The sequence below is a fragment of the Ictalurus punctatus genome, chromosome 25 (assembly GCF_001660625.3).
Source record: "Ictalurus punctatus breed USDA103 chromosome 25, Coco_2.0, whole genome shotgun sequence".
NCBI lineage: Eukaryota > Metazoa > Chordata > Actinopteri > Siluriformes > Ictaluridae > Ictalurus > Ictalurus punctatus.
In genome coordinates this window covers 15,864,175-15,887,631 of record NC_030440.2, presented here as the reverse complement: position 1 = coordinate 15,887,631, position 23,457 = coordinate 15,864,175, and the positions used below count along the sequence as shown (strand labels likewise).

Genomic DNA, 23,457 nt, shown 5'->3' with positions numbered 1-23,457 from the left:
TGGGATAAAAAATAAAAAAAAAACATTTCATTGTAGCTTCATGCAGCTTGTGAGCACTTTGTGTATGAATATTATAAAAGGAAGTGTAACCCAAAAGCTTAGAAATGTATTTGTGTGCACATTATAGTTGTTATTTATTTACAATAAAATATATTTCCATTCAAGCAAAACAGTTGATTTATGCCCAAAGCGTACAGGCTCCTAAACTGAGGGGAAGAAAATGTCAAACACAGCCCTGAACTGCTCAGGGATTCGCTTTATTCATTCTCATAACACTCATTCATTTAGGACAACATACCGTATAGAATAGTAGATTTATTTATTTATATATATAATTATTGCTGAAAGAATTTTTCAACGGACTTCTAGATTGTTGCTAAGCAACATTCCATAATCCATGAGGTCACAGAGTAGCACCTGCACTGAAGAGAGAGAAAAGAATATGGAGCGTTCAGAGTTCCTCTGAACTTTGTGCGATTAAGACGTTTGTTGTAGTTGCTCTTATCAAGAGAAGAACATGAGTAAGTTTTTGAGTGCGCTTGATGCTGATGTAGTGGACCTCCCACAGCGTCCCCTGACGTTCACGGACGGACAAGGCGATGGAAAGAAAACAACATCGGACCCCGAGGTCCCAACTGAAGGTACAACTATTTCTCAGTCGTGCTGCTGTAACCGTGAAGTGCTCACTTTACTTCCGTCATTTCAAAGAAATGAATTGAATAGTTTTGCTATAAAATCTGCTCGCTCGTTCTTAACCTTAGCCCACATTGGACATGAACATACTGAACATCAGTGAAGTGCATTTATGTGTGAAAGTGGGAATACTTGTGCTGTAGAGCCGCACCAGGATCAGACGTGGAAAATCCTGCTGGTCTGGAATTCAAAACATAAATAACAGATGATGATGAGGATGTCTGATGGATTTTTATTATTTTTTATTTAGACCCAGTGTGTGACTGGGCCACGGAACCGGCTCTGCTCCAACCCACAGAGGTTCCTCAGGACCAGGTCACGGTAAGCGTGTTCTGCTCCTAACTTTAGTTGTGGGGAGAATCCACAAATCCAGTTCTCCATCATATGCAGGTGTTAAATATCTGGATTAAAGTGTTATGGAGGAGGAAATAAAATGATGTTTGGACTGAATGCTAGTACTCGGGAGCGCTACGAACACCTCAAGCCAACGCTATTTGCGCTGTGAATTTCAGGACGTTGTGACTCAGGCTGAGGAGAAGATTCAGAAGCTTGTGGTGTCCAATACTCGGCTCGAGGACAGAGTTAGGGAGCTGGAGGAACTGCTCTGTGAGGCACGCAGAGATGACCTGAAAAGCAAGGTACGTGAGATAGGCGTTCGATTAAAAAGTACTTTTCAAAATAATATATGATGGGAATGATGGAGAATAGGAAATATCTGCACACTGGAGTCTGATGCAGCGATGCTGGCGAGAGTCGATTAGATTAGATTAGATTAGATGGGAGGCTAAAATCCTCATCTCTATCACAAGCTCAGCAACGCAACTCTTTGGGATAATAGTTATGTAATGTATTATATCACGAGGTTTGTTATTTATGATCAGGTATATTGTTATTGTTGTCATTATGGTATAACAGGAAGGATGTAGGGACAACTTGCAGATGTGATCATTAAGTACTCGATTTTTAACCTCTTTTGCCCCATGGCTGTATTTGAGGTGAGAGAGAGACTCATTTATTTATTTATTATTTTTTTTATAATCCTTTATTTGACAAAAGTCGCATTATACACAGTAAAATTAGGGTGGCTCAATAAATAAATGTTAAATAAATATTTAAAGGAGCATTTAAAAAAAGCATTAATAAATAGTTTTTTCTACACATAACACAGAACAGTTTTCTATCTACACAGTTCTCCCTCCACTACAGAGAACACAGCCTCCTCACAACACCACCCTGCCCCGAACATCTTTACGTCCCCCATACTCCTGTAAAAGTTCAAATCAATCAGAATTCTTGCCTTGATCAGTCTGGAGAGAACTCTTATGGCGTCGCAGTCTTGTGTTTTGTCTCACTTTGCCTTTCCTGCTCGGGTAGATCGCCATTCTGGCCTGGCGTAAGAGCAAATGAATCAGCGGACACTCGAATCTGTTTCTTCTGACATACTTGAAACCAAAGATGGAAAAACTGAAAAGTAAAATCCACATAAAATGACCTCAAGTTGTTTTTTTTTTTTGTTTTTTTTTGTTTTTTAAACACAAACAATGACTGCAACCTGGAGCAATGTATAAAAGCATGAAAAACAGTCTCTCTGTGAACAAAATGGACATTCCTGTGTGACCTCAGTGTTTAAAATGGAGATAAAAGACTTCGCAGATACAATTCGGTGTAAAATCCTCCATTGGAGTCAAGTCAGCGACTTTTTTTTGCTTAACGCTGGTTTGTATAGTGCCCTCCATTCTGGTTTAATATCATCTTTAAAACCCAGTACACTTCGCCATGGCGGGTCCACTCTCCCATTTTATATCCGAAATGCTCCGCTGTGTGTAAGGGGCGGGGAAACTGGTGCAAGCTGCTTACAAGGTTTAGTTTAATTTAAGTTTATTGTCATTATATGTTGTATCTGCGCGCTTGCAGTGTAAATTCTGTCGTTTATTATAACGGAAGTGATGTGTTAGTAACGAGCCCGCGTTGCTGATCACGTGCGGTGTAGACGCGCAATAGGAGCACGAGTAAGATCTGTAATGTCTAATTAAAACACTATGATCAAAAGTAAACACAAGGAAAATAATATGTCTAAAGGCAGCGAGTAACAGAAACTGCAGTGAGTTTTTATTATTCATTTATGACTGTAGTTTAATTCTGTGCTTTTTATGCATCCATAAAAAATGATGCATAAATACTGTAAAATAAATGTTTATATATAAATTTATATTGTATATAAGTATTTACACGGAAAAAAGTTGGCCAATCGCAGAAATGCCAATCGCTCTCACACACTCAACACGCCACAATCGCTCCTCTACCATGCATGCTCAGACAGAGATTGAGTGAGTGAGTAAGTAAGTGAGTGAGTGGGAGAGTGAGTGGGAGAGTGAGAGAGTGAGTGAGAGAGTGAGTGAGTGAGTGAGTGAGTGAGTGGGGGAGTGAGTGGGAGAGTGAGTGGGAGAGTGAGTGGGTGAGTGAGAGAGTGAGTGAGTGAGTGAGTGAGTGAGTGAGTGAGTGGGGGAGTGAGTGGGAGAGTGAGTGAGTGAGTGAGTGAGTGAGAGAGTGAGTGAGTGAGTGAGTGAGTGAGTGAGTGGGGGAGTGAGTGGGAGAGTGAGTGAGTGAGTGAGTGAGTGAGTGGGGGAGTGAGTGGGGGAGTGAGTGGGAGAGTGAGTGGGAGAGTGAGTGGGAGAGTGAGTGAGTGAGAGAGAGAGTGAGTGGGAGAGTGAGAGAGTGGGTGAGTGAGTGCGTGAGTGAGAGAGTGAGTGAGTGAGTGAGTGAGAGAGTGAGTGAGAGAGTGAGTGGGAGAGTGAGTGAGTGAGTGAGAGAGTGAGTGAGTGAGTGGGAGAGAGAGTGAGTGAGTGGGAGAGAGAGTGAGTGAGTGAGTGAGTGAGAGAGTGAGTGAGAGAGTGAGTGAGAGAGTGAGTGAGTGAGTGAGTGAGTGAGTGAGTGAGTGAGTGAATGAGTGAGTGAATGTACATTCACATTTTGGGAAAATTTATTTTTTGCCTCCAAACTATAAAAGTGTCTGAAAGTGTGTGTAGAAGTAAATAAAGCCAATAAGGTTTAATTGTTGTATTTTTTTTAGGTCTCCCTGACTAAGGCTGAGGAGTCCATTGCTCAGTGGAAGGTGGAGAAGGCCAACCTGACCAACCAGGTGAAGACACAGCAAGGAAAAGTGCAGTACATGGAGCACCTCCTCTGTAAGGCTCACAGGTGGTCTGTTGATCGAATCAATGTAAGTGAGAAAAGTCTTGCATGAAGCAGCTCCTTTAGAAATACACACACACACACACACACACACACACACACACACACACACAAAATATACATTAGCAGTCATAGTTTCAGGAAAAGGAAACGATACATTTTGCCCTTTCCCCCATTACATTTTAGACTATTCTCATTAGTCGGTTTCTAAAAGTGTCTGAAAGTGTAGAGGAAGTAAATAAAGCCAATAAACCTTATTTGTTGTACTTTTTCAGGTCGTTCTGGCTGAAGATGAGGAGAAACCCCAGAAGGCTGTAGAGACCATCGCTCAGTTTGAGGTGGAGAAGTCTGAGTTTCAGATGAAGAACGAGGAGATGAAGAAGTGTCTGATACAGACAGTGGAGTCACTGAAGGTAAACTTTCCTTCTCATGAACCTGCGACAGCTATTGTGAACTCTGTGTGTGTGTGTGTGTGTGTGTGTGTGTGTGTGTGTGTGTGTGTGTGTGTGTGTGTGCTTGTTTACTCACATTTTTTAAAAGTGTCAAAGTGTGTAGAGGAAGTAAATAATCCAATAAACCTTATTTGTTGTACTTTTTCAGGTCTCTCTGGCTGAAACTGAGGAGAAACACCAGAAGGCTATGGAGACCATCGCTCAGCTTGAGGTGGAGAAGTCTGACCTGAAAGACCAGGTGGAGCCACTGGAAGTGGCACTGAAGGACGTAGAGAACCTGCTATCCGAGAATTACAGCTGGGCGGCTGAGCTAATCAATGTAAGTGAGAAAAGTCTTGCATTAAGCAGCTCCTTTAGGACTTTAGGACTTTTTCGTGTTTCTGCTGCACAATGAGTTTCATTTAATTAAAATGAAATTTTCATGGTGCTAGATTTTTATTAATTAACAGAAATGGCCCATTGCAGATGTGAAGGTTAAGCACTCGAGTTTGAACGTCTTTTGCCCCATGTGTGTGTTTTAGAAGCATCAGATGAACAACGATGAGGTGAAGAAGAGACTGATACAGACAGAGGAGTCACTGAAGGTAAACTTTCCTTCTCATGAAACTACGACAGCTATTGTGAATGTGTGTGTGTGTGTGCGCGCTTGTTTACTCACGTTTTTAAAAAGTGTCTGAAAGTGTATGTAGAAGTAAATAAAGCCAGTAAGCTTTAACTGTTGTACTTTTTCAGGTATCTCTGACTAAAGCTGAGGAGAAACACCAGAAGGCTGAGGAGACCATCGCTCAGCTGGAGGTGGAGAAATCTGAACTGAAAGACCAGGTGGAGACACTGCGAGAGACAGTGCAGGATGTGGAGAACCTGCTGACTAAGGCTCGCAGCTGGGCTGCTGCTCTAATGATTGTAAGCGAGAAAAGTCTTGCATTAAGCAGCTCCTTTAGAAATACGAGGACTTTTTCATGTTTCTACTGCACGATGAGTTTCATTTAACCAAAATTAAAATAGAATTTTCATGTTCCTAGATTTTTTAATTAATTTACAGAAATGGCCCATTGCAGATGTGAAGGTTAAGCACTCGAGTTTGAACATCTGTTGCCCCATGTGTGTGTTCTAGGAGCATCAGATAAAGAAGCATGAGATGAAGAAGAGTCTGATAAGCACAGAGGAGTCACTGAAGGTAAACTTTCCTTCTCATGAAACCTCGACTGGTATTGTGAACTGTGTGTGTGTGTGCTTGTTTACTCACATTTTTTTAAAAACTGTATGAAAGTGTATGTAGAAGTAAATAAAGCTAATAAGCTTTATTTGTTGTACTTTTTCAGGTCTCCCTAACTGAAGCTGAGGAGAAACACCAGAAGGCTGAGGAGACCATCGCTCAGCTTGAGGTGGAGAAGTCTGACCTGAAAGACCAGGTGGAGACACAGCGAGGAACAGTGCAGGACTGTGATGAGTGACTCACTGCGATGAGCTAAGAGACGTAAGCAAGAAAAAAAAATCCTTGCATTTAGCAGCTCCTTTAGAAATAATATGAGGACTTTTCATGTTTATGCTGCATGATGAGGTTCATTTAACCGAAATTTAAAAATGTATTTATAGGTTTGTTTGTTTTTTGTTAGTTTTTACTGAAATAGAAGAGATCCATTAGTTTTTAGTTTTTACTGAATAGAAGAGATCCATTGCAGATGTAAACATTAAGCACTCGGCATAGAATTTTTTTTTCAATCGCATGTGTGTTTTCATAAATTAAATCTTTTTTTAATTTTATTTTATTTTATTTATTTATTTTTTTTACAGAAACAGGCATACTCTTGGATCCCAGGAGACGAGTGCTTGAGGCAGAAGGTAGTTGAACAGAAATGGATCCCCAGCAGAATCAACATGATGGGGTATGAGGGGTGAAAATAAAGTAACATAATTTAATGTGAAGTAAAAAGTCAAGCTGGTCTTATATAGGTGATAAACACTGCCCCCTGGGTTCCCAGTGCCGGTCTTATATAGGTGATAAACACTGCCCCCTGGGTTCCTACAAAGTGCCGGTCTTATATAGGTGATAAACACTGCCCCCTGGGTTTCCTACCCAGTGCCGGTCTTATACAGGTGATAAACACTGTCCCCTGGGTTTCCTACCCAGTGCCGGTCTTATATAGGTGATAAACACTGCCCCCTGGGTTCCCAGTGCCGGTCTTATATAGGTGATAAACACTGCCCCCTGGGTTTCCTACCCAGTGCCGGTCTTATATAGGTGATAAACACTGCCCCCTGGGTTCCTACCCAGTGCCGGTCTTATATAGGTGATAAACACTGCCCCCTGGGTTTCCTACCCAGTGCTGGTCTTATATAGGTGATAAACACTGCCCCATTACTTTTGGCATGTGTGTTTTGTTAACAAGTCAATATTACTGACAAACCAGGAAGCATGCACTCAGGCTTTGAGCTCGTGCTTCGGGTTACGTCACCACGCCACGCCGTTTTTCTTTCCAGCTTGATTTTAACTTCACATCTTTTCACCCTTCATACCTCATAAGCTTCATGGATAAATACAAGCAAGAAATCAAACACAAAGACAGAAAGAACTCTTAAGTGTATTTACGAAAAATGAAATGCATTTGTCATAAAGAAATACTAAATAACTAAATAAATGTGTGTCTATGGAACAGTTCATTTCATCTCTCTCCATGGAGAGGAATTATTTTCTTTCTTCATTACTTGCTCTTCCATGAGTACTTTTTAATCCCTCCTTGCTGCATTAAGCAATGACTTATCTTTCAAAATGACTGAAAGTCGGCACAGGGCAGGTCGAAGTCGAGTGAGATCAGGAGCTCATTCCTCATGAGCTCCACAAAGCACTGGTTATGGACATCGCTCCATTAATTTGCCGTCCTGGAGAAGATCCTCTCCACATACCCTGCTGAGGCCAGTACACTCAGGTTGTAGAAGATGATTGACCGCATATTTGGGAATTACAGCCCTCCACCCATCCACTTTGCAGCCACATATGTGCCCTTCCATTGACGAGACCTATATGAACTTAAGTAATTAGTAGAAAAACGTATCATTAACTGTTTGATGACACGGACAGATTATTATTGCTGGACAAAACACGCCTACCATTACGTAACCCATATGAGTGCTCTATTTAGCCAAAAGTGCTAGTTTTGCTAAGCCAATGGACCATTTTCACACGTCCAGGTAAGCAAAAGCAGTGCAGTCACAGAAAAATGAAGTAACGATGAGACAGTGTACACTATCCTAAACCAAGATTTGTAACTTAACTCCTGGAAAAGAGGACGACAAAATGACTAAAACAGCATTCCCAAGGCAAGAATTTCACCACATCAAGTCAGCTTCATTGTGGGAATGCTAACCTGCTAAACATCTGCAGCACTAAAGCTGATTTACACTAGATAAAATAATAATAATAATACTAATAATAATAATAATAATAATAACCATCCTTTAAATTACATTTAAATGTTTAGTCAGGGTTTCTTTCATAAACAAAACAGACACTATAATTCCCATGTGACGTTTTGTTGGTTTTGTTTGATTTTGTTACTGATCATACACTATTACTCATAATTTTACAGTTAGCTACTCTGTACTTTGTTCACACTCGGCACAGCCGCTTTAATCTCTTACAGCACGTCTATCCTGCACTTTACATACCCGGACACCGTGATGACGTTCAGATCGAAGTAACCCCGGACTAGATCTGCACACCGCCCTGAGAAGTGTTTCCTGTACTGCGTTAACTGTTAAATAATAACGGGTAAACGTGTCTGTTACCGTGTTACTGTGTCACCCTGTGTATGTTACCAGTGTTGGATAAGTTACTTCGAAAAAATGAACGAATTACTAGTTACATCGTCAGCATCGTATGTAGATTCCTGATGAATTACTCTGTCCGAAAAGTAATTGCGTGACTCATTACTGATTACTTCTTAAAATGCGTAACAACCTCGACCACATGGGCGATACGAAGGAAAACTTTTCTTTTAATTCTTTCAATTTGAGTCAAATAGTTTAGCCTATTAAACACAGCTTCATTAATGCAAAAATTTCAACAAATGATATAAACAGGCTCGACGATAAGAGCTACTACTTCGGAGAAAGGCCGATAGTGGTTTTTCCCCGGGACATAACTTAGAATTTACCGTCATGTTCTCGTCTACACGCGTCCGAAAAATGAAGTGATGGAAATATTTCCTTTAGTAAAACAGCCACTCGTTTCTGCCGACATCCTTCTTGCGTGCGCCAGCCTACGGATAACGGATTTCGAGGGGCCGATTTTAAACTACAAAACAGTTTGTTTGTTTTTTATCTTTAGATGATCGATTTAGATTTCAAATTCAATATCGTTTCATACAGAATTGTTGAAAGTCTATACAGTACGTAAGGCGAGCACAATCAAAAGTAACTGTAATTAAATGACTTAAAAATGAAGAGTAATCCTTTACTTGACCTTTTGTTCAGAAGAAAGTGAATTCGATTACAGTAACGCGCAACACTCAGCTCGTACACAGCAAAAGCAAATGAACAATGATTATTTTCAATAAGTAAATAAATAAATAACAAAAACAAACACAACAATCGACAGTATTTATGAGCATACAGTCTAAACGTGTTTTTATAACCCTTTAAATAAATTTTAAAAAAAAGTCGAAAATCAGTTAAGTTTCGATACACGCTACAAAGAATTAAGGCAAATATAACTACTTTTACTAAAAACTGCATCTTTTCAATCCAGTCGTTCTAAAGGGCGAGTACTTTTAAACTCTACAGTAAAATGACTTGATCTTTAGTGTGAGAATAGAGTGGTTCTTTATGAACTGATCCGAGTGGGTTTGATTGTCTGCCAATTTGACATGTCCATTTTACTTACCACTTAAGATGACGTAAAATATGAATATTTTGGTGTCAGGCTTCCTCTGTGAAACGAACCGTCCACACGTTTGAAAAATGTATTTATGGTTAGATTTATAACAGCAGCAGCAGCAACAACCAACATATAACTAAAAAAAAAATGTTTTAGTAAATGTATTTCATTCAGCTTAATGCTTTACAACCATTTTTTTAATGTAAAGAATTATATATATATAAAAAAAAAACGTTTAGTCTGTATACTCAGAAATACTGTAAATTTTTGGTTTTGATACTTGTTTTTTAAATGATCATTGCTTTATTTGCTTTTGTTGTGTAGGAGCTCTCGGACGCTCGTTTTCTCCTTCCGCTTCTGTTAACTCTAAGTGTGTAAAAGCCACGCTCCTAATATTTATGTGCTGCTGGATTAACCGTCTTTCCTGTCGAGCGGCTGCTTAACCGCAGGACTGATCCAAAGAGATGGCAGGGTGGTACGAGATGTGATCTGCCAAATTCATTCATGACTAATGCACAAAGTGAACCGTCGAGTGTGGTTCATTGTTTCTTTATTTCCTGGAATTGAAAAAGACATTTGTATTTATTGCTTTCCCATCGACAATCAGTGACAGAATAATCATCACTAGGCAAAGACAATACTTTTCCGACCTTTAGCTTGCGCTCCTGCAATTCAGTTTCAAGCCTGGCCTTTTTTATGTTCAGCTTTTCTTTTTTTCTCTCTCTCTCTCTCTCTCTCTCTCTCTCTCTCTTTTAAACTCCGTTTGATCTAATCGGGGCAGTACGATTAAGATTGTACACACCATATGCAGTAAAATAAAATAAGCATGTATAATACACGAACGAAACATTGACAGTAAAGTCAATAAAGACAATGCATTTTTCAAATGGTGGCAGTGTTTATGGTCATCTTGGGTGTTTAAGGATATATCTCTGGAAACTTCAAAAATAATAAGTCATTAGTATATGTTATACCTACATTTTACCAAGTCTCTCATATCACGATAGGCAGCTGACGCTGATGAACTGCTCCCTGGAATCCCATCGACCGTGGGTCACCCTTGATTAAGGGACAGTTCCGGCTCCTCATCCGGAGCCAGGGAAAGTGGTGATGGTCCCCTGCTCATTTTACCGGCCTCAGCCTTCTTCCTGCTAGCTATATAGAACCTAGAAAAAGGTTATTATAGAAGGTAGGCACAAGTAATCAGATTACAGTTTAGGGAATGTATGAAAGATTACCTTTTTGGAGAATTTTTTTGTGGTTCATTTTCTTTTCATTTCAGCTCTTTGGATCCAGAAGGATTACACCTGATAAACTATGAAGCCTAAATGTTATTAGCCAATGTACTATGTACAATGTTAAGAAACTGATGGAGGGCTAAAAGTACAGACTTATCTATTAAATGTTACACTATATATATATATATATATATATTCCTGCAAGCAGCACCAAGCCCTCGGTCAGCTATCAGAAGCTTCTGGAAGGGAACCCTGAGACGAAGTGCAGACAGAAAGCGAGAGGAACACATTTCAGTCGCTGAGCTAACTGGAAAATTCATATCATTTCTTATCAGATTGCATGTGGAAAATTGAAACCGTTCATCATGTCGGCGCAGCATGAAGCCTACTGACAGAAAGTTTGTACACCCTCATCATCCCTCAACCTGACACCCTATAAAGAGGTAAGCTGAGCCCTGGTGTTAATCCTCTGTGTATATGATGCGCACTTTACAAAGCAGAATGTACAGAGTATATACCGTGTGATATATCGATTAACTCCAGCTCAATGCTTATTGAGCTGTTTGAGTCAGGACAGGCTTCCATTCACACACGTAAATAAACGTAAAGACTCGCTTAGTTCAGTTTTATCGATTTGAGGGTCTATTTATACCACATGCTCCATGAGGTCTTTTTTTTTTTTTTTTTTTTTTGTCTCAGCAGTGCAGCTACACCTCACTAACACCACCTTCTTGGATTAGGCGATTAATGGCACCCTGATGCATCATCACCTCTCGCAAAGCCTGGTGCTCGGTGAATGATAGCGTTTCACTCAGCCGCACAATTATCAGTAAAGGCTGGATTTTGCCTTATATCCGGTGTGACTCAGATGATGACGGGTTCCCTTCCGAGTCTGGTTTCTCTCAAGGTTTCTTCCTCATATCATCTTCGGGAGTTTTTCCTCACCACCGTCTCCACCGTCTCGCTCAATAGGGATAAATCCACACACTTAAAATCTCCATCCTGTGTTTGTATGTTTCTGTAAAGCTGCTTTGAGATCATTCTAGAAGCGCTATACAAATCAAATCGAATTGAATAATATTAATAATATTTCAAATTAAAGTGTTAAACTTTATTTTGTAAATACAATCGCCTCAGACCGCCGGGGTTGGGGGGTCGAATCCCGCCTGTGTGCACACTGAGTTTGCATGTTCTCCCCGTGCTTCGGGTGTTTCCTCCGGGTACTCCGGTTTCCTCCTCCAGTCCGAAGACATGCGTCCAGGGTGTCCCCCTGCTTGTGCCCCGAGCTCTCTGGGATACGCTACGGGCTATCCCGTGACCCTGTGTAGGTAAAAACGGTACAGAATATGGATGGATGGATTAAACTGAATTTTTCGCAATTAATCTGTGTGTAGTAATCCCCGATGAAGTGAAAACAAGTGTTTCGAAACGTCTGTGAAATCTCTCCTTTAGTAGTATTCAGTCCCTTGACTGAGGTACTCCAAACTGCACCCACATATTAGATTAGTAACCTACTAGAACATGCACACATGCTGTCCTTTCTTTCTTTCCTTTTTAAATAAACATAGACGGCACGTACAAATGAAACTAGAAGGTACTAGAACATGCATCCACACACACTCACTCTTTTTTTCATGAATTTACGTTCAGATTGGATGAAAGCATGCATTCACAACCATGCATGCTTCAGGACAGAGATCAATACACAAGAGTTTAATCACATGTGGGGGAAGTGTTGGTATACACACCAGCACTGATTTATACGTGTGTGTGTGTGCAATGCTATTGTTCGGCACACTGCTCACAGGAACGTATCAGAGCTCCCTGTCTGTACATTACAGTAGCATTAAAGGAGCGCACAAATGACAGAATACACAAAAGACGATCTTGTACCATTTGGTCCCCAACAAGATATAAAAACATGACCCCCAAACCCCCCACCCCAACACACACACACTTACGTCTATTTTCTGTCTGTTTCTGTTTCTGTCTATCCACAATCAAATTGTGTGTGGGTGTGAGTCAGTGTAAAGCTTAACACATGTGCACACAGATATATACTGTAGCTTGTGCGTGTACGGGTTCCTCATGCTTCGACTGAGAGCACGAGCACTGCGCGGGTCAAAACGCCGATGCATCAGTGTTTCCATGGCAACGGAGAGGCGGTAGGCATCTCGGCTCTGTGGAAACGACCTTTGTAACCTACACATGACCTTCAGTTTAAGCTCCAGCCAGAAAGTGCTGCAACAACACACACATATACACATATATACACATATATACATACACACAGGCCTGTTTTTATTAGTGAGGCAACAGCAACATTGAACAAAACCCTTATCTTTAATAAAAATCAATATCTCCATGCACACAGTGCGTTTCATTTCACTTCAATCCCTACAGCAGTGTTCAGTTTTCCCTCGTAGATATTATTATTATTATTATTATTATTATTACAGTTTTGATGTAATTTTTCAAAAGTCTAGACACAAAACTCACAACCGATGATTAAAATGCACTGTTCAAAACTCTAATACTCGAATGTAATATTTCATCATCGTCCTGTACCACTTTTCCAAACAATAGGTGCGTCCCAATCCGCGTACTTATGCACTATTCTATGCCGTTTTGTAGTATAAATAGTGCGCGTAGTGTGCTCACACTGAAAATTCCAAACAGAAAAAGTATGATGCACTTAATAAACCGAAAAAAGCCCGACGTGTGGAATGTTGGACACTTCATGCACTCGACTGTAGCATGGTTAATTACGTAGCGGAGGGGGAGGGGCTATACAGACTCCGATGTTGAATGAAAAAAGAACCTTATGAAATTCATACACTACACGGTTGAGTACATAGTACATAAGTACATAGTGTATAAGTGCATATCGTATAGTGTGTCATTTGGGACACAGCTCATGTTTCCAGATTTGAGATTACAGAGAGGCAGAATTCTGACTGACAAACAAAAGAGGGCTGTGGGCTGTGGCTGTGGTTTGGGCCAGAAATGATATTCGCCTTACAGACATCTCGGACAATGACGACATGTTCAACAATGTGTTAGCCGAGTGTTTTTGATGACGAGGCCAAGACGAGGAGGAGATGTGGGAATACGTTGGCCAGCAGGCAACTATCCTGGTTGTCCAACCTGGACAACGTGGGGCCATCATCACCATGTGTGGGGCTACATTGGTAGATACGGTGTTGGGACGCAGACCTAGTCTTGGATCATATAATGCAGATCTGCTTGCAACCTTCCTTGATGAGCTAAATCAGGTCTGTAGAGCTGATGGCATGACCTGGCGTAATGTCATTGTGTGGGTTAATGTCAGGGTCCACCATGCTCAAATGGTGCAAGCATGGTTTGCAGGCCCATGCACAGTTTACCACCATGTACTTACCCCCATACTCTCCTTTCCTTAACCGGATTGAGGAATTTATTCCACATGGAGGTGGAAGGTATATGATAGGCACCTTCATGAGCAACTCACCCTTCTCCAGGCCATGGATGACACATGCAGTGACATCACGGCTAGACCAGTGTCAGGCCTGGATTCGCCATGACAGAATATTTTTCCCAAGATGTTTGGCTAATGAAAACATCCATTGTAATGTCTTTAAAGATAATCTTTAAAGATATGAATGCACAATGCAATGATTTGAACGTTGGACAGCTTGTGTTACAAGTGATGACCGTTTTGAGTTTTGTGTCTAGAGTTTTGTCTTGAAACTTATATCAAGGTTCTGAAAATGGAGCCAAAATAGTGCTAAAATAGTGCCAAAATTGTTTGTAGACCCACTAAGGTTAAAAAAGCGCTATAGACCATTTACCAAAGTAGTAGTAGTGGTAGTAGTAGTTGTAGTAGTGGTAGTAATAGTAGTAGTGGTGGTAGTGGTAGTAGTAGTAGTGGTAGTAGTAGTTGTAGTAGTGGTAGTAATAGTAGTAGTGGTGGTAGTGGTAGTAGTAGTTGTAGTAGTGGTAATAGTGGTAGTAGTAGTGGTAGTAGTAGTGGTAGTAGTAGTGGTAGTGGTAATAGTAGTGGTAGTAATAGTAGTAGTGGTGGTAGTGGTAGTAGTAGTAGTGGTATTAGTGGTGGTAGTGGTGGTAGTAGTGGTAGTGGTATTAGTGGTGTTAGTGGTAGTAGTAGTAGTGGTGGTAGTAGTAGTAGTGGTAGTAGTGGTGGTAGTAGTAGTAGTAGTAGTAGTAGTAGTAGTGGTATTAGTGGTGGTAGTGGTGGTAGTAGTAGTAGTGGTAGTGGTATTAGTGGTGTTAGTGGTAGTAGTAGTAGTGGTGGTAGTAGTAGTAGTGGTAGTAGTAGTAGTGGTATTAGTGGTGGTAGTGGTGGTAGTAGTAGTAGTGGTAGTGGTATTAGTGGTGTTAGTGGTAGTAGTAGTAGTAGTGGTAGTGGTATTAGTGGTGTTAGTACTGGTAGTGGTATTAGTGGTGGTAGTAGTAGTAGTAGTAGTAGTGGTAGTGGTATTAGTGGTGTTAGTAGTGGTAGTGGTATTAGTGGTGTTAGTGGTGGTAGTAGTAGTAGTGGTAGTGGTATTAGTGGTGTTAGTGGTGGTAGTAGTAGTAGTAGTAGTAGTGGTGGTATTAGTGGTGGTAGTGGCAGCAGTAGTAGTGGCAGCAGTAGTGGTAGTGGTTGTAGTGAAGTGGTGGTAGTAGTAGCTGCATTATTATTATTATTATTATTATTATTATTATTATTATTATTATTATTATTATTATTATTATTATTCTAAAACATACAATGTTTTATTCTGTAACTATAATAAATATAAGCATTTATTTTAAACAGAATTAAGAAATTAGATATAAATCTATGAAAAACTATACTGTTCCCCAGTGATCGATAATACCTCATTTTTATGTAGTTTTTTTTTATATGTAGCTACTCTAAAAATGATGGAGAAAATTGCATACCAGAGAGAAAGTGCGATTGCAATTCCCCTTTGCACTGCGTTTCACTTACATCACTGTGTTACAATAGTGACACACAGAAATGCAATCACCGTCCAATCACAGCGCTGAGCTGTTTTCAGGGGCGGAGGTACAATCGAAAGAAGGAGAGAAGGTGCTGAAAGTCGAAGGAACGCTCTTTATAGGCTCAGTACCTCTTCATTTCTATTCCACTGAACCCTTAATCATCAAGCTTTCCAGAATTATTAGTAAAACACAATAAAGATGTTAATATGTCTAAAAAATATTCACAGTTTATAGCGGAATCTAGGAGTTATGCTGTCGAATTTCTTTACAAATCACTTCTGATAAAAGGTGAGTGGTAAATTCGTTAAAAGGCAACACCCGGCTGAGTGTTTTCCCACTGAAGAAATAACGAAGCTTTTTTTTGTAGCTCGTTCTCCTCATCAAACAAATTAAAAAAAAGTAATACGTCTTTGTAGTGGATTTCATGTTCACTGCCCTTCAATTCCAACACTAGCTATCTTATTCTATATTTAATCTCAAACTACAAATAGAATAAAATCTTACTACACTATTCAGAAATGAATGAACTGATATAACATAAACCTAGAAAACCCTCCCACTTAAAAAGCAGAACTGCACTGGAAATGAATCAGCCTCATTAACAGAAGTGTGTCGAGGGCACATGAGATGAAATATTGACATTTGCCCAATGCTAACCTTGACTTGTTTGTCTCCTGCCTCACTAGCGAGCTGCTCGGTTTAGACGTGAGGTTTCTCGGGTCACCGAGTCGGCCCACGTGAAGTGAACTAGTGCTTTGTTTTATCCTCTAAAGGTTTTCCTGGCTCCAACCTTGTGTTCAATTAACATTCTCTTTCTTGTTTGAATGATGTGTGTAACTCAGTGGAAGGGAAGATGAGACTCTTCATGAACAGTGACATGTCCTGGGTTTTAAACAGAAACACAATAAGTTCATATTCAAATTGGTGATAGGACGCGTTGCAGCATGCCGCAGGTCCAGCACATCGCCGTTATAAACTGTTAGAAAGGAGCATGAGAACTTTTCAGTGTTCATTACCTACTGCAAAGATTAATCGGTATTTTAAGGCAGACAATGAATGAATGAATGAATGAATGAATGAATGAATGAAGTTACATAAGTAAGTTAGTAAGTAAGTGAATGAATGAATGAACAACGAAAGAAATTAATCTACCTATCTATAAATAGATATCTATCAATCAATCTATCTATCTATCTATCTATCTATCTGTCTGTCTGTCTATCAATCTATCTATCTGTCTGTCTGTCTATCTATCTATCTATCTATCTATCTATCTATCTGTCTGTCTGTCTATCAATCTATCTATCTGTCTGTCTGTCTATCTATCTATCTATCTATCTATCTATCTATCTGTCTGTCTGTCTATCAATCTATCTATCTGTCTGTCTGTCTATCTATCTATCTATCTATCTATCTATCTTTCTTTCTATCAATCTATCTATCTGTCTGTCTGTCTATCTATCTATCTATCTGTCTATCTATTTATCTGTCTGTCTATCTATCTATGTCTGTCTGTCTGTCTGTCTATCAATGTATCTATCTGTCTGTCTATCTATCTATCTATCTATCTACCTGTCTGTCTATCTATCTATCTATCTATCTATCTATCTGTCTGTCTATCTATCTATCTATCTATCTATCTGTCTGTCTATCTGTCTGTCTGTCTATCAATCTATCTATCTGTCTGTCTGTCTATCTATCTATCTATCTGTCTATCTATTTATCTGTCTGTCTGTCTATCTATCTATGTCTGTCTGTCTGTCTGTCTATCAATGTATCTATCTGTCTGTCTATCTATCTATCTATCTATCTATCTATCTATCTACCTGTCTGTCTATCTATCTATCTATCTGTCTATCTATTTATCTGTCTGTCTGTCTATCTATCTATCTGTCTGTCTATCTATCTATCTATCTATCTGTCTGTCTATCTGTCTGTCTGTCTATCAATCAATCTATCTATCTATCTATCGATCTGTCTGTCTGTCTATGTATCTATCTATCTATCTGTCTGTCTGACTGTCTGTCTATCTATCTATATTATCTCTCTCACTATCTGTCTGTCTTATTTATTTATCTAGCTTTTTTATTTCTCTCTATATCTATCTTTTTATCTATCTATCTACTCTTTCTTTCTCTATCTATCTATCTACCTGTCTGTCTGTCTGTCTATCTATCTATCTTATTTGTTTATTGATCTTTTTTTACTTCTCTCTATATCTATTTTATCTATCTATCTACTCTGTCTTTCTTTAACTATCTATCTATCGATTTACTCTCGCTTTCTTTATCTATCTATGTATCTATCTCTATCTTGTCTCTCTCTCTATATATATATATATTATCTCTCTCACTATCTATCTATCTTATATATTTCGCTATTTATTTATTTTATTTATTTATTTAGCTATCTGTTGATTTATTTCTCTATCAATCTATCTATCTATCTTATTTATCGCTCTCTCTCTATTGATCAGAAATGTAAAAAATCATAGAATTCACACTTCTGCCATGTAAAACATATTTCAGTCACTCACTGGCTTTCTCCTGGTCATGGTCGCTGTGGATCCGTAGCGTAACCCCGGAACACTGTGTGTAAGGCGGGAACACACCCGGGAATACACCCAGTCACCACTTCTTGCACTTTTCCCTCTGCATTATTTCCTAAAAAAAAAAAAAAAAGGTCGTTATGGGAAGCTAGGCATTTCTTTGGCAAGTCCACTGACCTAATTAAGTTTTATAGCCAGGTTGTGGTTTATGGTGTTTTACTGGTTATAAAGAATTTAGTGAGTAATAATTCTCTGATCCACTAAAAATCCACTGGACAGATATAAACGCTGTAATATGACCTTGTGAAATCATTTGAAACTTACAGCCCTGTGAAGCTGGATCAATCCGAGCAGCTCTCTCGGGCGATTCTTCATCATAGAAAACTCTCCATGTCCAAAATTCAGCACTTTGCACAAGATGGTGACGGCTTTCAATCCATGACACTCAAGCTTTTTGATTTTTCAGTTGAAGGTATTCTCCTTGAAGAGAATAACGAGAGCAAATGAAAAGGATTTTTACCGTTTTTGGCTATTGAGCCGTGTTTTTTATTAGCGTTATTGCTATGGTGTTAGACTCTAGAGGTCTTGTTCCTCTAAGGCTTCAATTTACTGCTAGACTTGTACACAGCAGTTTTTGTTAAACAGAAAGAAAAGTGATGACGGTATACTTATTCGATGCAGCGCCTTACACAGGCCTTGACAATGTAATTGAGTTTTGTTGCTCAGTAGTGTAACGAGGTCTGCTGCCTTCATTAGCAGGTGACAGTAACAGCAGGGATTGAGGAAATGGCTGTGTATTTCCAAAACATTTTCTTCTACAGTAGCAAAAAATATATTTATAAAATGCTGAATTTATTTATTTATTTATTTATTATCTCAAAACATTTGTACAGAGAGGTGTAGTGGTTAAAAAAAACCATTATTGTGCAAAATAATAATTACCTGCATAATTCCGAGTTCAGAAAAATAGATACGTTTCTTTCAAGAACCAAAAATGATTCTTGGTTGATTCTTAAAAATAGTACTTTATCTAAATTGAAAATAAATAAATAAATAAATAAAATAAAGGTGTCAACACTTTGTAACAGTCATGGCGCTTTACAAAAATTCCCAGTGCAGCAAAGTCTTCAGGATGAATGAGCTCATACTTTCCTGTTACTCTGGAAATTGACACGCTGTGTATTTTAAGAGACCGAGAGACAGAGAGAGAGAGAGGGAGAGAGAGAGAGAGAGAGAGAGAGAAGGGGAGGGTGATGAAGGAATGATTGTTTATCATAGCTCTAGCGTAAATAATAACAGAAACTTAACTTGTCTCTCGGATGTTCCACAACGTTACATTTTCACTATAAACCGTTAAAATGCACGACGTGTCGTTCATTAATAAACGGAACGTTGTAATCGTTGGTAATTTGTCTTGTACAAGAAGAATAACCCATGGCAGTGTGCTTTTTAACAAAAACAATCCACTTCGGTATGAATTATTTCTGTATATGCCTTACAAATAAACTGCAGCTTGTTTAATTATCAAGAAACTGCAAAAAAAAGTCTTTTATTTCAAGTCTTTCATTTGTCTTTTGCACCGTTGCCAGTTGCATGTAAACGTAGTCAGTCAGTAGGTTCACATGGACGACAATAATCCGATATGAACCCGATTAAGACGATACGCTGATTAAGAAACTAGCATGTAAACGGTGATTATTGATGACTTTAATCCGATTAAAGTCATACTCGAAGTAAACACAAATGGAATTAAGACGTGTGGAGTATTCCTGTTTTAGTCGCGTTGTCGATGTGTATTACAGACACGTACACACCTTAATCACACTATTAACGTCGTGTGGGAGTTTTCACCGCATTTCGCGACAGGACACGTATACACACGGCAGCGCTCAACCGTTTGACGGCAAACAAGAGCGCACGGCTGCATCCCAAACCGTGTACTTACCTACTTAATACATGTATCTCGGCTACTATATAGTAGGTAAGTACACGGTTTGGGACGCAGCCCACGGCTTCAAGCAGTCGTCTATTTGCACGTACGGCATGACAAATAATTAACTGCACTTGAAGCTTGCGTAAAATTTAAAATAAAAACACCCAAAACTGTATACGGTACCATAATGAAGACCGACTGTATGTCGATAGGTGAAATTCTGGAGGGACGTCGGACGGCGTGGCGCGGGGACGTAACGACGTGTGCCGTTAATCCATCTATGTTCTATAACACGTAAAACCTGAACATGAAAGGAGTATTCTAAAAGCGACTCATGTAAACACCTTAATCACAATATTGTCTTATTCAGAATAAGCTCAATAATTAGATTACTGCTGTCCATGTAAACCTAGTGAGTGACAGAGATAGTGACAGTGCTCCCCCTAGCGGCTGAATGCTCTACCTCTTTAATTGAAAGCTCATCTTCTCGGAGCAGTCTTTCAGTCCGGCGCTGGCGTTCACACGCTCACACACACTCTCTCTCTCTCACACACGCACGCATCCTCCTTCCGCGTCCAGGACATGAACACCTGATTTTTCTCACCTGCATGATGGACAGCTAGACGGTTAAAGAAAAAAAAAAATACAAAAACAAATTCAAAGAGCGCCATGACCTGCGCTTACTGACTCGCACACACACACACACACACACACACACACACGCGCACACACACACACACGTTTCCAGCCGTGAGAGAGAGAGAAAGAGAGAGAGAGAGAGAGAGAGAGAGAGAGAGATGATTCAGCCCGAGCTCCACAATCATGTGGCTCCTAACACGGAGCCCAGTCCTGCAGACACAGCTCCAGTATCCCCCAGCCTGCTGCACAGGATCCGGAGAGTCTTCACCAGGTGAGGAGATAAACGCAAAGTGCGCATCTTATCATGCACCGTGTTTCTCCACACGCTCGCGCGCGCGCGCGTGTGTGTGTGTGTGCGCTCCCGCGCGCGCAAGACGCGGTTCTTCATTTAGTCTTGTTGCATGCATGACTAAAGAGAAGCGCGCGCGCGCGTGTGTGCGTGTGTGTGTGAGATTCATTTCCAGATCAATATTCTGTGCTGCAAAAGAAATGTTACAGCCTAGGCACTAGGAACAGGTTGTTTCCTGATGCACCTGTATGTGTGTGTGTGTGTGTGTGTGTGTGTGTGTGTGATCAGCATCTGAAACGTAAGGACCTTCTTAGGTACATAGAACCTGGTTAAATGTGGTGTACAGAAATGTTATTTCGCAGTGTCACAGATTTGTATTTTTGTAGCCCTCCTGTTTTGTCTTGTGCATTGTGTGTGTTTGTCTGTGTGTGTGTGTGTGTGAGAGAGAGAGAGAGAGAAAGAGAGAGAGAGAGAGAGAGAGAGAGAGAGTGTGTGAGTGTGTTTTTACCATCAGTCATGAGCTTAAAAGATTTGACACAGAAAGCTGAGGCAAGCATGAAAAAATGGGCTGAAAATCAAGCAAAAGAAAATAATAAGCAGCTCAGTTTTGCAGACACTTCTGCGTGGCCTGTGTGTGTGTGTGTGTGTGAGAGAGAGACAGAGATTTGTTGATGAGGAGTGTATCAGGAGTGGATGCAGTGCAATTACAAAGCACAAGATTACAGTGTGTCACTGTGATGGAGTACATTTCTGTCCTAGCTTAAATGAGCGCTTGTTCTGGCAAACTGGCACAGAAAGTGTGAGATCACCATAGGTGCAGTGGAGAGTCAAATTCCAGCTGTGTGTTCATGTGTGTGTGTGTGCTGTTGAAGCCACAATGGGTGACAGCTGGTGCTCCTGACTCAGACTGCTCACGTTCACTGTCTTTACCATCTGCTGGAGAGCTTTTCGGGCCCGGCTTTATCCCTTCCTTTATCTGCTCGACAATGTGCCGTGCGATGGAACGCGTGTGTCGAGCTCGGGTTCCCTCCGGCTCATCCGAGACCAGAGACGAATCGGCTCTTGGGCTGAGCATTCATCGCCGACGGTGGTCCTCGGAGCAGAATCCCTGGCTTTACACGATGGAGTTTATTACTAACTACTAATCCGAGTTGTTCTGTTTATTTATTTATTTATTTATACCACAGCGCCGTCGAATGCTCAGATCTTATTACTCAAGAGTTCTTTTACTACAGCAGTAGCTCTTGCTGTAAGACAAGTCACAGGTTTATATTAATGCACTCATTCTGATACATTATCGTTTCTATAGTAACCGCTAATTCACAGGGATTTGTAAAGCGGACGCTCCGCGTGAACGCGTTGAAGGACCGTTTGCGGTCGTGGATATGGTGAAGCTTGCTGTGAAGAGATGTTTATGTACCGTTTTTGGACAGCGTGTAGTCAGGGATAAAGCTGTTCCTTTAGGCTTTCACAGGACGGAGAGCTTTGTGGTTTATTAATAATGTAACAAGTTCTATTATTTTATAAGAGAGAACAAATGAGAGTGTGGTGCTACTATAAATGGATAAGGATATGGATATGAGGGTAAATAAATAATTTGGGGCATGGATTAGTGGTTAGCACGTTTGCCTCGCACCTCCGGGGTTGGGGGTTCGAATCCTGTCTCTACCCTGTGTGCACAGGTTTCCTCCAGGTACTCCGGTTTCCTCCCCCAGTCCAAAGACATGCGTTGTATGTTGGTTGGTATTTCCAAATTGCCCATAGTGTGTATGTGTGATTGTGCCCTGCGATGTGTTAGCACCCCGTCCAGGGTGTCCCCCTTCGTTGTGCCCCGAATCCCCTGGGATCGGCTCCAGGCTCCTCTACGACCCTGTGTAGGATAAGCGGTACAGATAATGGACGGATGGATGGAATTAATAACTTGGGGATGGTAACATTAACTCAACAAGTCAACAAGCCGAAGCTCCTTTACAGAATTACGGCTGTGTGGATCCATTGAAGTTACAAGCCTAAGACAGCTAGCTAGCGTATTCACAGAGAAAGTTTTACCTCGATTAGCCATGTGCGATATAACAATTGTCTCTACACGATCTTTGACTGCAACGATGTCCAGTGGCGTTTATACTCCGATTATATTATATTATATTATATTATATTATATTATATTATATTATATTATATTACCTGCCAATCTGTACACGTTTTTGCATAGGAGCTCTGCAGTTTAACACCGGAGTACGCTAATACGTGTTAATACTTAAAAATATGAAAAAGAGAAGCCTTTTCTCCCCAATAAAACGGGAGATGAGCAAATTGACATATGAATTAGGAATGATTGACCAACACCGCCTGGAAGTCTCGTCTTACTGTAGATATTAGCTAGCTTGTAAAATAGTTTTATAAAAATGCAAAACGGTAAAAGTAACTGAAGGGAAGCAGAATCAAAATGGGTTTAAGAATTAATGCAAGATACTAGCTAGCTTGTTAGCTAGCATGTAGAGTTGAAGCAAGAAAGTAAACAAATCGACTTAATCTACTTAATTAGCATTCATTTCTTACAGCTAATTTGAGTCTGCGTTCCTTCTTCTACCTTTTCCGTTTTTGCATT

General features: G+C 40.1%; 2 protein-coding genes and 1 long non-coding RNA gene across 4 annotated transcripts in view; 2 read left to right on the top strand and 1 right to left on the bottom strand.

Annotated features, from left to right (window-relative positions):
• Window positions 1–370: 370 nt before the first annotated feature.
• LOC108257861 (putative protein tag-278) lies at window positions 371–6,996 on the top strand. Of its 2 annotated transcripts, XR_008393466.1 has the most exons (12): window positions 371–641; window positions 944–1,014; window positions 1,206–1,331; window positions 3,764–3,913; window positions 4,161–4,298; window positions 4,486–4,656; window positions 4,859–4,921; window positions 5,070–5,240; window positions 5,452–5,514; window positions 5,660–5,814; window positions 6,132–6,290; window positions 6,385–6,996. XR_008393466.1 is itself a non-coding variant. In XM_017455964.3 (11 exons), exons 1-10 carry the CDS (start codon window positions 518–520, stop codon window positions 5,789–5,791), a joined length of 1,209 nt encoding a protein of 402 aa, XP_017311453.2. In that variant the 5' UTR covers window positions 371–517; the 3' UTR covers window positions 5,792–5,814; window positions 6,132–6,996. The 2 variants fall into 2 exon arrangements, 1 of the variants encoding a protein (XP_017311453.2); XM_017455964.3 differs by having other exon boundaries at window positions 6,132–6,996.
• LOC124626310 (uncharacterized) lies at window positions 6,980–12,405 on the bottom strand. The gene is made up of 3 exons (XR_006981066.2): window positions 10,452–12,405; window positions 10,192–10,379; window positions 6,980–7,364 (listed from the first exon to the last, which is right to left on the bottom strand). It is a non-coding gene; the product is annotated as an uncharacterized LOC124626310 (long non-coding RNA).
• A 7,958-nt stretch (window positions 12,406–20,363) lies between these two features.
• slc35f1 (solute carrier family 35 member F1) overlaps window positions 20,364–23,457 on the top strand; it is a 103,722-nt gene continuing 100,628 nt past the window's right edge. Inside the window, exon 1 of the mRNA XM_053675547.1 lies at window positions 20,364–20,831. Coding sequence (XP_053531522.1) covers window positions 20,719–20,831 — 113 coding nt within the window. The 5' untranslated portion in view covers window positions 20,364–20,718. The remainder of the gene's footprint in view (window positions 20,832–23,457) is intronic.

Excerpts from the sequence above, each read along its gene's own strand:
- LOC108257861 (XM_017455964.3), top strand. The coding sequence starts at position 518 with ATGAGTAAGTTTTTGAGTGCGCTTGATGCTGATGTAGTGGACCTCCCA. Across the intron at positions 642-943 it reads CCCCGAGGTCCCAACTGAAG|ACCCAGTGTGTGACTGGGCC; the intron begins GTACAACTATTT and ends TTTTTTATTTAG. Across the intron at positions 1,015-1,205 it reads TTCCTCAGGACCAGGTCACG|GACGTTGTGACTCAGGCTGA; the intron begins GTAAGCGTGTTC and ends TGTGAATTTCAG.